Source organism: Ischnura elegans, chromosome 3 (assembly GCF_921293095.1).
Source record: "Ischnura elegans chromosome 3, ioIscEleg1.1, whole genome shotgun sequence".
Lineage (NCBI taxonomy): Eukaryota > Metazoa > Arthropoda > Insecta > Odonata > Coenagrionidae > Ischnura > Ischnura elegans.
The window spans coordinates 132,070,879-132,083,488 of NC_060248.1; the positions used below are offsets into that span (position 1 = coordinate 132,070,879).

Consider the following 12,610-nt stretch of genomic DNA (forward strand, 5'->3'; position numbering starts at 1 on the left):
GCCTGTTAATGAATTGCATATCCATGATAAAAACACAATTAGTAATTTCCACACTATTTGATGCAACACTCAACGACCGACTGGTTTCAACACTTTCCTTGAAAATGGCACAAAATGTTGAAACCATGGTGGGTCATTGAGTGCTGTATTAAATAGTGTGGAAATTACCACTTGTGTTTTTATCATGGATAAAGCAAAATTCCGCAAAATCAAGCCTGAAGCGATTTAATTCGATGAATTGCATGCTAGTAATATTGCTGATTGTGTTGCCTGTGCTTGTGTTGCAGTGTTTCTGGGCCCTTGGTGCCTGCTTTGAGGTCCTGCTTGCTCTCCTCGTGATGCCCACGTTGGGCTGGAAGTGGCTCCTTGGACTCTCCACCATCCCTCTTTTTGCATTCGTGTGCATTTGCCCGGTATGTTGTCGTTTTACTCCGACACCTTTATGCATTTGGTACTCCTGTTTCTGTCTTAACATTACTCAACACACTTTTCAAAAATTGTTACAGAAATTTATGCTCCTAATGATTTCCATTATTGATATAGTGGGGCTTATAGTATAAGACTATGTGAAAGTAAAAAAAATAGAAACCTTATTGTTGGAAGTAAGAGGGGTGTACCTTTTTAGAGTCATTCGCAAGTTCATGTTAAGTGTGAACATTTCATTGAGGTCATGTGTTGTCAGTACAGCCTGGCATGGCACCCACCATTTCAGATTTTGATGGGGCTTAAGCCGCAGGAATGTGGAACTGCATGTGGAAATTAGATTTTTCCTTTGTGGAATTTTTTGCACATTTGAACCAGTTTCATGTGTAGTTAAGTAAAACTGGCTCATTTTTAAATATTAAAAATAATATGAAATTTTTATGCAATTCTGCATGAGAGCCTTATCAACTGCATTCCGTACTCACCCACGTATAACTTGGTTGTTGATGAAATGAAATGTCTGTATCTGAGTCCCTAGTCATCTGAGCCTGGCTAGCCATTTCCAAGTGCTCTTACTTGACAGCTGCTTTGGTGTCAGCCCGGTCTAATTAGAGCAAAGACACTTGGAATGGTACAGTTGTTAAAGCAATGTAATGGAGCTCTTTGGGATTAAATATTATTTTATATATCTTAAAGTATGTGCAGAGCATCCATTTTTACTCGAGAGCTGTGAAGTTACTCAGACAAAATGTCTGGGAATTTCACATTACAATAGTTTACACCTGTTATGATAATTTTTAACCATGCTTATTGAATTGAAATTGTCTCAGCTGCTAAATAAACAGGCAGTCAATCATCAAGAACAAAATATTTTACTACCTCTTTGGATTTTGGAGGCAAGGGTGGGAACTTGGGTGCCCTAGTAGTCTGATGAGAGGACTCCAGGTGCTGAGTATAGTTGTCTGGTGGAGCATTTTTGAGCTGATATTATTGAAACCTCACATTGCATTTTGATCATCATCATCAAAACTACCTGCTGTTAAGCATTGTCAGTGAGCTATATTTTGGCAATTTCAAGAAGTGAAGGGGGAAGAAGGCACGAGGATGATGTGGAGTAAAACGTGGGATGGAGGGAACTCAAGGAGGGGAAGCGAGTGGGCTGGCTGCCTTTGCTTTCAGGGAAGGAGGGGTGGATTTTTGATGAACTCCATAAGTTTCACGCTCTCTAGATTTCCCAATTTATCCCAATTTTTTAATCTGCCTCATGAATTCCTTTGTGAAATCCTCTACTTAATTACAATATGTATTGGTCTGATTTATATTATCCTCCATGCCCTTGAAAATTTCTAATTTTTTAGTTAAACTGCTTTCGTTAAACTTCCTTCTTCCTTAACTCCCTCCATAGTGATCAATATGACAAGACTGTAATATGGTTTCACACTTAGGCACTGCAGCTTAAGATGCAGAAGAACACTGCTGGAGACTGACAAACAATAGAAGGGTCAGCAGCATAGCTTAGGAGGGCTGGCTAGTGAGTGGGAGTTGCCAGAGATAGGTTTTGCAAAGGGGGGGGGGGGGAGTTTGCTTGTTCTTTTAGTCTGAGAAGAGGAGTTTCAGTGCTAATGGTATATATTTCTTCTTGAGTGTTCATAGGTGAAAATTATTGTTTATTTTTAGAGCTCTAAGCTTCTTGAAATGAATATGACATTGGCGTAATGTTTTTTATAACAGCTTAGAAAAGGTTGAATATATGAAATATAATTTGGAGCAATGCCAACTTCATTGTAAGCATAAATTCTTTACGTTTATTTATTCTTTATGCCTTCATTGAAAACTGGATTCTTTACATCAGGGGTTCCCAAACTTTTTTGTACCACGCCCCCCCCCCCCCCCCCCCCCGCTACACATATCAGCTTTCCATTTTGCAATGCCTATTTCCACGGTACCGTACATACCAACTCCTACTTGTGCAAGTACTTGTACTCTTACAAGTATGTGCCTACTTGATACGGTGAGTAGGTAGATTTTTTTGTTCACTGTTGAATGCGGTAACGCAGAATGGAAAGATTCAATAATTGTACGTATGATGAAAATTGAAACAAGTATTACATGAAAAACAACGCGGCGCCCCTTGCGCCAATGAGAAGGGAGCTTGCACTGCGCGTGCGCGATAAGTATACGGACATCGCAACCCAGATCGGTACACACACCCGTTGCGTCTGACTGTAATTGCTATGGAGGGGGACGGTTTTGAGAAACTTGAACTCTTGTGTGTTTTGTAGTTTTAAAAACTGTAACCTTCTTTGATAAAGTTTACAACCTTATTGAAACTTTACAAAAACAATTATGAAAACTTAGAAAGACTTTATTTCAAAGATCTGAGGAAATTATTTTTGTAATTTTTTTATTTATTTCATTTGGGTGTCACGCCCCCCCAGGGGGGTGCGCCCCCCAGTTTGGGAGCCCCTGCTTTACATGGTGAAAAGGCCTTTTTTGATCTTGCACTTCATTAAAAATGGGACTTTGTTGTTAGTGGGTTCCACTGTATTAGTTTGTGAACAAAATAGCTGCTGTTTAAACTTGCGTGAAAGTAACCAGTATGAATTATATGATAGTTCCCAAATGTCCTGTTTTGTCTATGTTGGACTCAATGCTTGCAATTTCTTATGCAAGTCTTTTTGTCTACTCAGTGGCTCCCAGAAAGTGCACGTTTCCTAATGGCCAGTGGGAATGCAGACGAGGCGTTGGAGACATTGAAGCGTGTGGCGTCGGAGAATGGGCATCACATGCTCCTGGGACGCCTGGTACTGGAGGACACAAGCCCTCACGGAGGCAGCCTCTACCAGAGGGGTCGAGTGTGGGATTTACTCATTCCCGAGATGAGGAGGACATCTCTTCTGCTCTGGTTCATTTGGCAAGTTGCTCTTCAATAATTTATGAGTGCCACTACAAAGATTGTTACAGTGTGAGTCATGGCTTAAGGGCGTTCCTCCGCATTGTGTTTTCCATAGGTGACGACAGTTTCTCCAGCCATCCTGCTGGCGTCTTCAGGTCAAAAGTACTAACCTCCGATCCCACAAGTGCCTATACAAAAAGGCCTAATTAATGCATCGCCACTTCTGACCGAAATACGCCAGCAGGATGGCTGGAGGAACTGTCGTCACCTATGGACAGCACAACATGGAGGAATGCCCTGATGCCGCGACTCAAATGGAGAAACTACGCGGAAACCTGAGATCTAAATTGTCAGTGTGTCTGATGACCTGTAAACCAGAAAATTGGGAGTGTTTGATGAAATGTCCTGGAAAGCTCAAGGAAGTTTTCTATTTATCGTAACAACAGTGGGAATATAACGTTGGCCAATTTTATTTTGGACAGTTTGTGTTCTGTAGACATGCATCTGCTTGCTGAGGTGCAGTGCTAGGATCACCATCCATATGTTACTCAACTTGTGTATGTTTCTCTCCTTTGTATCTGTTGGAAAATTCTATCGCTTCTGTTGGAGGATAAATATCCAGAGGTGTATGGTGTAGGATTTTTCATTTCGATTGTGGTGTTATTGATTATGGGTTACATGAAAAAAATTAACAATAGTTGCGGTTACATTACAGTTATTTATTTTTTCATCTTGATTTTTTAACACATGTGTAGGGACATGCAAAAGTCGCAAATGCGATAACGCGAATTCCGGGATATTCCTGCAAAATACGCGATGTACGGAGTTTTCCCGCGAATACACGAATTTCGTGTTAATTGAGATTTTCTCCAATTCATGGGCCATTTGCACTAACTCAGACGCGATTTTCACCATTTTTTTCTTCTGCTCATGCTCCTCCCACGAAATTGTTTTTCGAGGCATACATTTAAGCCGTAATTTTTTCACTGCATTGGCCGCTTTCCAATGCGACGAATTTCCATGGGCCGCCGTTCACGGCACAGCACCGTGAGATGTCTCGTTTGAAAGTGACAGAGATGTCTCGTTTGAAAATGGCCTGAATTTCACGGAACCGTGCCGTGAACGGCGGCCGGCGAAAAGTCGTCTCGTTTGAATGTAGCCTCAAGATAGCACGGTGTGTATTTCGAGCCATTAACGGCACACTGCCGGGCCGGTTGAACCTTGCCTTGCTGACCATCAACAACGCCGTGCCGTCAACTGCGCGATTCAACTCGCTTGAAGACATGCATTGAGACAATGGTTATTTGAAAGCACAGTGCCGTGCCGTTGACGAGGGCTGGAGTCTGAAAGCGGCAAAAAGTGGCTGTGCGCCGTCTATTCCGTGAAATACACACGGAGCTACATTGTAGCAGCTTTCAGCCGAAACGACTTAGCGCCGGCTGCCGTTCCCGGCACAGCGCCGTAAAATTCAGGCCACTTTCCGACAAGACGACTCTCTGGATTTCACGGCGCTGTGCCGAGAACGGCGGCCCGCAGAAATTAGTCGCGCCGGTGAGCGGCCAATGCCGTGAAAAAATAACGGCTTAAATATATGCCCCGAAAAACAATTTCATGCAGAGCAGAAGGAAAAAAAATGATGAAAATCGCGTCTGAGTTGGTGAAAATCGCCCATGAATTGGAGAAAATTCATGGTTTCCACAAAGAAACTCATTCGAGGAAATAAGGCGACTTGTTTGTCCGGAGGATGTCTAAACCGCATTCACGATGTCTACAAAGTAGCCAAAATGCCATGGGAATGTGATGGTTGACTTAATAAAATTAATGGAGGGTTCAAACTATCCAAATGCTCACATACTATAAAGAGTTAACCCTTTTGCTGCTAATGACGAAAATGTGCGGCAGGACGTTTCTTGACCCGGGAGATGAAAGGCGAAAATTTTCGTCTGAGATTTTCCGACGCAGGCCTAATGCCGAAAATACGTTTCCTTGCTCTCCTCCTTTTATGACATTCATGGGTTCGCAAAGTCTTAGTTTCGGGACCCATCACATGCCAACACCATGGACTGGCAAAATCTGTAAGTGCCGAAATCCGGAAGCATGAACCTAGACCCTCGTCTCTTATTACCCCTCTTTGTGGCAAGGGATCGCAGTCATACAATTGCTCATTCAGCTAGTTTGCGAAATAAATATACGGTCCTTTCTCAAAAAATATAAACTAAGAATTGAACTCTTTGTCTTTTGGCTGCGTTTACAATTTTTAAACGAAATTCTACCATAAATATTAACTTATATCTCGATTTCAGGATAAAATCAACATGGAAGTTGTTAATGCATTAAATTCGTTAATGCTGACGGTAGAGCTTCATTCAAAATTTTAGAATTCTCAGAATAAATCGAGGAATTCAATTGGAAGTCTGCAATTTACGTGCAAGCAACAATCATCCATATAGCTAATTCACATAAACAAAGCATGAGTTGACAGCAAACCAATGCCGCTGGTAGGGTTATAAACCACGAAAGGAGGAAGACCAACTACCCACAGAGTCCAAGATAATGCAAAATGCCCACTAGGAAGGATCAGAAAAGGTTGGTGTTGAGAGTGTTTGATTATCTGCAAGACCTTTCTTAACAGATGTCCAACATAAATGCTCCATACAGAGGGGACCAAGGAGTCTCATGGAGCGCAGTCCTGCATTCATGTTAAGGAGAGAACTCCACCATTTTGAAAGAGTTAAAAGAGTACTTTTTTTTTGATAAAGCACTTACTACACCTGCAAAACATGAAAACCTCTTAAGCAGCTGCTGTAAATTCAATACCTATGCAGATGGCTGAAAAGGCATCAACCAAACTTAGTTCTCTTATGGTAGAAGACCTAAGCAGAAAAATAGGTATTTGAAAAGATCTGTTTTTGATCCCCAAGAAGTTCCATCTACAGACATGAACCCTGACTTAAAAACAAAAAATTCATGGCCTGGAATCAATGGAGACAGAGAAGTTGATGTTGGGGTTGGGAGAAATTAATGCAAAAGCAAAATTCCCGGGGTTCAGTGGATGTAATTAAAGCAATCCAGGAGCTCAAATGTCTGAGACATCGTTTGCATCTAAGTGCCTTTAAGCAATTTGGATCCCTTCTGCAAACATGGACTGAGAAAGATTTCTTTCCTGCTATAGCACTGTGTTAACAGATAAGAGAACAAATGTAAAAGGTGACACCTTGATCACAATAGCAATATTTCATTTGAAATTACAGACATTTAAAAGTAATTTCTCTCTATGTAAGCTAGATATATGTATACGCGAAGGATAAATATGTAAAATAGGTGAATTCAGTCAATACTCCATGTATATTATTGCTTAAATTATTCCTGGTCAGTAATATCCTAAATTTAGGGCAATGGGTGGGCCATTAGAAGGATGGCTCTCTATCAACATCAATTATTTTGCCGTTAAAATAACACCGATTTCAGGGCAAAATAACATCGCATTTGTAGAAAAATAACACCACTTTTGGCTATAAAATATTTGGCACCTTTTGCATGGCCCTACACATGTGTATACACTTTTTTTTCCTTTTTTGTCTGTTATAAATTCAAGAGTAAAATTGCATGCTCATTAGACGTATTAAATGAGGAAATTTTGATGGATTAGTCATTGCAACTTGGGGAAAGTGACTGTGGATTTTGATTGTTTTGTGCTGATAGGAGATGAGGGAGAAGGAGATATATGGTGCATTTGAGGTCATCATCATCACTGGTCAACAATCCTAGGGGGCTTCTTACGTAAGTCATAACTCTCATAGCTATGGAGCTATAAGAGTTATGATGGCTGCCATAGCTCAATTTGCGATTACAGTAGTCAAAATAACTCCAATAGGAGTTGCGAACTGGAGTTATCTCGGGGCTGGAATAACGCAGGCTTCTGACCCGTCCTTATGATAACTCCAGCCCGATTTCCTTCGGTTCTCAACTGTCATTTGTTTATTTCTGCCGTCGAAAGGTCGGAATCTGAAGGATTTGGCAATGGATGGACCAATAAACATATATTTGGGGAAGGATGACGAGGGTGTTTGCGGAGTATGTAAGGAGAAGGAGGCATCTGACATTAGAAATAAGGGGTTCCCACAATCCAATCGAATTAGATGAAGACCATTTTCGAATGTTTTTCAGAGTGTCGAAAAACACTTTTCAATATCTCTGCCGGTCTCTGGGACCCACACTAAGGAAACGCAGAATATCTGGACTAAGCGTGGAGAAACAGATAAATATTATTGAAGAATTTTCATTATATCACTATGGGCGTGTGTAATGTTGAATCTTCTTATTCTGCGTCTGAGATATTCTGCATTTCCTTAGTGTGGGTCCCAGAGACCGGCAGAGATATTAAAAAATGTGTTTCGACACTCATCTAATTCGATCGGATTGTGGGAAACCCTTATTCGTCTCATTTCTAATGTCAGATGCCTCCTTCTTACATACTCCGCAAACACCCTCATTATCCTTCCCCAATATATGTTTATTGGTCGATCCATTGCCTTATCCTTCAGATTCCGACGGCAGACATCAACAAATGACAGTTGAGAAGCGAAGGAAATCGGGCTGGAGTTTTCACAAGGCATTTTTATTTTCATTATTGGTATTAAAAAAATGTCAGTGTGTGTGCAAATATCTTCGTTCTTTGTAGGCATTTGTCAATCTCACTAGCACATTTTTGTTTATTGTCGATGAAATATTAAGGTTTGTCACCCCACATTTTATTTATTGTTGCCTCCCCGTTTATTCCTTGGAATACGCCAAGGGCAAAGCTTCTGTGGTCACTCATAAAATTAGTGAGCACCACGCACTGCTTCCTGCTCATTTTCTCCGACCTTTGCCGGTATCTAAAATTGTATTCATTGCCATAATATAAACATGGGCAGAGAATAGGTTTGGATTCGACGATAAATGAATGACTGTATACAATGGATGACATATAACTGTATATGAATAAGCTTTAAAGTATAAACATTTCAACAATGTAGTTTATATTAATTATTTCACGTTAACTTACGAAATACAAGTTTGGGACTCCATTCCGAAATTCACGTTAAACCCGTCTGCTCAGAAACATTTACTATCGGATACCTAAGCTCCTATTGGTTGACTCATTTCTGGAGATTTGCTTTCCGAATTTTCCATAGCCACTGTAGCTCCGCATTCTTTCGGAGACTTCTCGTAACTCCTGCCGGTACGTAATAGGGTTGGAGCTACAAATCAAAACAAATCCGGGCGGAGTTACAGATAGCTCTAGCTCCGAGTCAAAGTTACGTAATAGGCCCCTAGGATTGGTTTGACGCAGCTCTCCACTCAGTTCTCCTTTCAGCTAATCTTTTCACACCTACGTATTTCTTCTCTTTCACATCCTTCTTCACTTGTTCCATATATTTTGTTCGAGGTCTTCCTTTTCCGTTCTTGCCTTCCGCTTGGCATTTGAGGTGCAACTATTATTGTAATTTTATTTGCCCAACGATCTAGTACATTAAATAATGGCCCCGACGTAAGGCACGTCAAATCATACAATATGTGCAGTAAAACTTTGATTTTACGCAGTTGGAGGGACCAAAATATGGGCACTGTGTAAAATCAAAGTGTGTAAAAACAAGAGTTGGTTTTCAGGATGAGTATAGTTTACAGGATAACAGTTGCTCATTATTTTTAGAACGCTTAGTCATACACTTTTGTATAGTTCTGATTTAAGCCAGAACCGGAACCAGAAAAAGTCTCCTATGTGAGGTTTTACGGTAAATGAGCATGAAATCCTTTTCAGTCGCGTCAGATATATGTTTCCCGGATTTAATTACTTATTTGGAGGCTAGAAAATGAAGCCTAATAATCTTATTTACTCACAAGCAACACCACAGATGACGGGTTACCGTAAGAGAAACAACGTTGCATTCCTGAACAATGTTTCCCATGGTTAAACAACATGGTTGAATTGAAATCTGGCACTAACAAGGGGAGACCACGAACCTTGCTCCGCCTTTTTCAATGCCGTATTTTTAATGGCCTTCAGAAGGTGAACACATCCCTGAACTAGTAGTGGATCTGTTGAATGGGCCTTAGTTTGGCTGTAATTAATTTTCATGCGGTACTTTTCACAAGCCGCGTATAGTTCCTTAATATCGCTCCACTCAGCAAACGGGTTAGGTGGGGTAGTAGTAGCATTTAAGGCTACCACGCAGAGGACCAGGGTTCGGGGCTACGTGGAAGTCAACTTTTTCATTAATTTTAATTGCGACAAGCATAGACATGAGACAATTTTTTTATCATCATAATAGCGTTTAGGTATTTAAGGAGTGTCATTTCCAACGCCGAGAAGTGAAGGCTCCACTTTCTACTCTCCTCAAAAACAACCTGGCTAATGCCAACATAGGGTTCCTATCCCCCCAGCCCTTACTTCAGGGTGCTAATGACCCCAGCTGTCCGTTACCTCCTTCCAAATAGCATACCAAAGGTAATACGGAGCTGATTTGTGAATGAAAAACTTTGCTGTTTCTACAATTTGTCATTTCCCTTTCCTCTCCCCCCCCCCCCCCCTCCAACGCAAAGCGCAACAATATAGCGCTCTACAGACATCTCCTCTCCGCCAGCTCTCTGTCCCCATGACCACGTCTGCGTCCTGAAAAATATGCTCGATTTCGGTGCGCTTGTTTTTTACGCTACGGCAATTAACTACAACAAGGTTAATGTCATATTTTGTAGTTAGAGTTTCGGTGGGTTCTATTCCAAGGTTTTCGATACTCAGCTGGTGAATTTAATTCGCAGTACTAATAATATTTGACATGTTTTCTTTCTCTGGAGCACGCGTTTTGGGAATAATGGCACTATTTTCCGGCGTTACCGCTTTTAAGCTTACTTTCTTGTATCTTTCGCACTGCGTATTTCCTCAGAGGCTACGTTTAATCAAATCATTGACAATCCCGCTAGATGACCTACCCTCTAGTCTAAAAAATACCTACAGTGCTCAAAAATCCTACGAGCCTCCCGTTCTGATGCCTCTTTGGAATAATGCACCCCAGATGAATTGAGGGGAGCCCGGCACGATCTAAGCACTGGGCGAAGATCCACGAACTCTGCCCCAATGCTTACACAGAGTTCCCACAGCCTCTTGTTGATCCAGGAAATCCTGTCCCAAACTCGAGGGCCGCAGTCCGTCTGTGGAACAATGCTGCAGATGGACAGTCGCATATTGACACCAGTGCCCCTCCGAACGCGTTCCACTTCCGAGCTTAGATCCCTGAAGGAATTTAAGATCTCATCAGCTCTGCATACGGAGGCATCATTAGTGCCGACATGGGCCACCACCCGCAGTCAGATATGGGGTTAGCCCGCGGAATAAGACAATGCATGCTGCTTTTACCATCACGTTGAATCACCATCGACTTACATCCATACTAGAAGTACGACTATCTTTTTTGGATCAACTTGGAGGCCAAAATTTTGGCACGGGAGGATTTTTAACAGCTCATTTCGCTGTTATATTTCGCTAGGGGGACGGAAAACATAGCGTTGGCAAAATTCTAGAAAACCTTCAGTTAGGGATAGATATTCCGTAGTTTATAATTCCAGATTAACAACCATCTACTGTAATTAAAATAAATATGTTTTAAACAGCGTCGACCAATAAGTCGAATAATAAACGAAAGGTGATAATGTTAATATCTCCGGCGATCATCTGTCTTAATCAATAATAGTTACGCATACACGGCGATTGCCGTATGTTTTAGGTTTCGATACCCTTCTACGGTAAATTTGAACTAAGAGTGATATTTGCGTTCGTAAAGGAGCCTGAATTATTACTGAGAGGGCGCAGGGGGAAGCAATAATTAGATTCGCGATGTTTTTAGTTTCACGCTCAACAGCGCTACGTCATTTCAACCGTTCCTGTATTCATTTTTGCAACTCATTGAGACGAATGATTAACCTAACTTCGTGTTGCTCCAGTCGGGATTTTCAAAACAAGTCGAAAGACAACTGCGTAAAATCAAGATTAGCGGCCTCCTTGGGGCTGGGGTTATGCTGCCCAAAATCGAAAAACTGTAAAATCAAGAAAAGATGTAAAATCGAAGTTTCACCGTTGCAATTCCCTATGCTTTCCGGCCGGACTTGAGTGTCGCTGCGTAAAAACAAGACTTGATGTAAAATCAAAGTGCGTAAAATCAAAGTTTTACTGTATACATTTAGGTAAATACCAACATAACATAACAGTACGCGTATTTACAATAAAGTGTCGCATATTTATATTAATCTGCTAATCATTGATTTATCCCATTTACTTTTAGGCTTTCATGTGCCTTTTGCTACTATGGGGTTGTGCTGATGACCACCGAGCTTTTTGAAGCTTCTGAGGGCCTCTGCTCACCATCCTTTGGTGGAGCAAGCAGTGAAACATGCGCAGCTGATTGCAGGGAATTGAATACCACCGATTACATTGATCTCCTTTGGACAACTTTGGCTGAATTTCCTGGTAAGGAATCTGGGCTACAGTCATTCTGTATATGTAGTTAAAATTTTTCGGCCTGCAGAGGTAGTTTGTGATGTGACAAAGTTCGCAAAAAGTTCATGACGTCTGGTGTAAAGATCAGATCAAAGTTATGTGATGACCATACTAATCTTCTCACATCAAAAATATCAACATATACGTATACATCATGCATATTGCAGCCAAGTGGTAGTTTGCTGAACCAAAATAATTAAAGAAAATTTTTCAGGAGAGACACACAATTGTGTGATGTTATATTCCTTGTTTACCAAGTACAATGGAAGCTTGGTTTAAAAAGTGCTCATAATCTGTGGAAAATCGCTCGTTATATCAGGTGCCAGTTAAACTGAAGGTGAAGGATGAAGCCCCTAAATTCTCTTGTTCACCTATACTTTCTGCTTTTCTTTCATATTGGTGGTATTTATCAGAGGAATGAGATCTGAATTTGCCCCAACTTGCATACTTGTATATAGTTCTGCAAATGTGATATTGTCTTAAGAGACCTTAGCAGTATACGAAAATATTTTCAACCCTGCCATTAACTTTCTCTAATGAAGTCTGTTCTTATTTTCAGGAATATTTGCCACTATTCTAGTTATTGAAAAGTTTGGCCGAAAGAAAACAATGGCTGTGCAATTCCTTGCATTTGGAGTGTGCATCTGTTTTTTATTAGTCTGCACTACAAAGTAAGTATTTGATTTAAAACTTGATGTTTAGAAACTAGACTTAATAAACGAAAAGTGTATATTGATTAAATGAAGCAAAATATTTCA

At 40.8% G+C, this 12,610-nt stretch overlaps 1 protein-coding gene across 2 annotated transcripts in view; it reads left to right on the forward strand.

Annotated features, from left to right (window-relative positions):
- The window catches only part of LOC124156599 (synaptic vesicle 2-related protein), a 29,437-nt gene that overhangs the window by 4,721 nt on the left and 12,106 nt on the right, over window positions 1-12,610 (forward strand). For both annotated transcript variants that reach the window (XR_006864356.1, XM_046531239.1), the window contains exons 6-9: window positions 288-413; window positions 3,114-3,337; window positions 11,638-11,822; window positions 12,412-12,523. Coding sequence is in view for 1 of the 2 variants with exons in the window: in XM_046531239.1 (XP_046387195.1) it covers window positions 288-413; window positions 3,114-3,337; window positions 11,638-11,822; window positions 12,412-12,523 (647 nt within the window). In the remaining variant the exon portion in view is untranslated. The remainder of the gene's footprint in view (window positions 1-287; window positions 414-3,113; window positions 3,338-11,637; window positions 11,823-12,411; window positions 12,524-12,610) is intronic.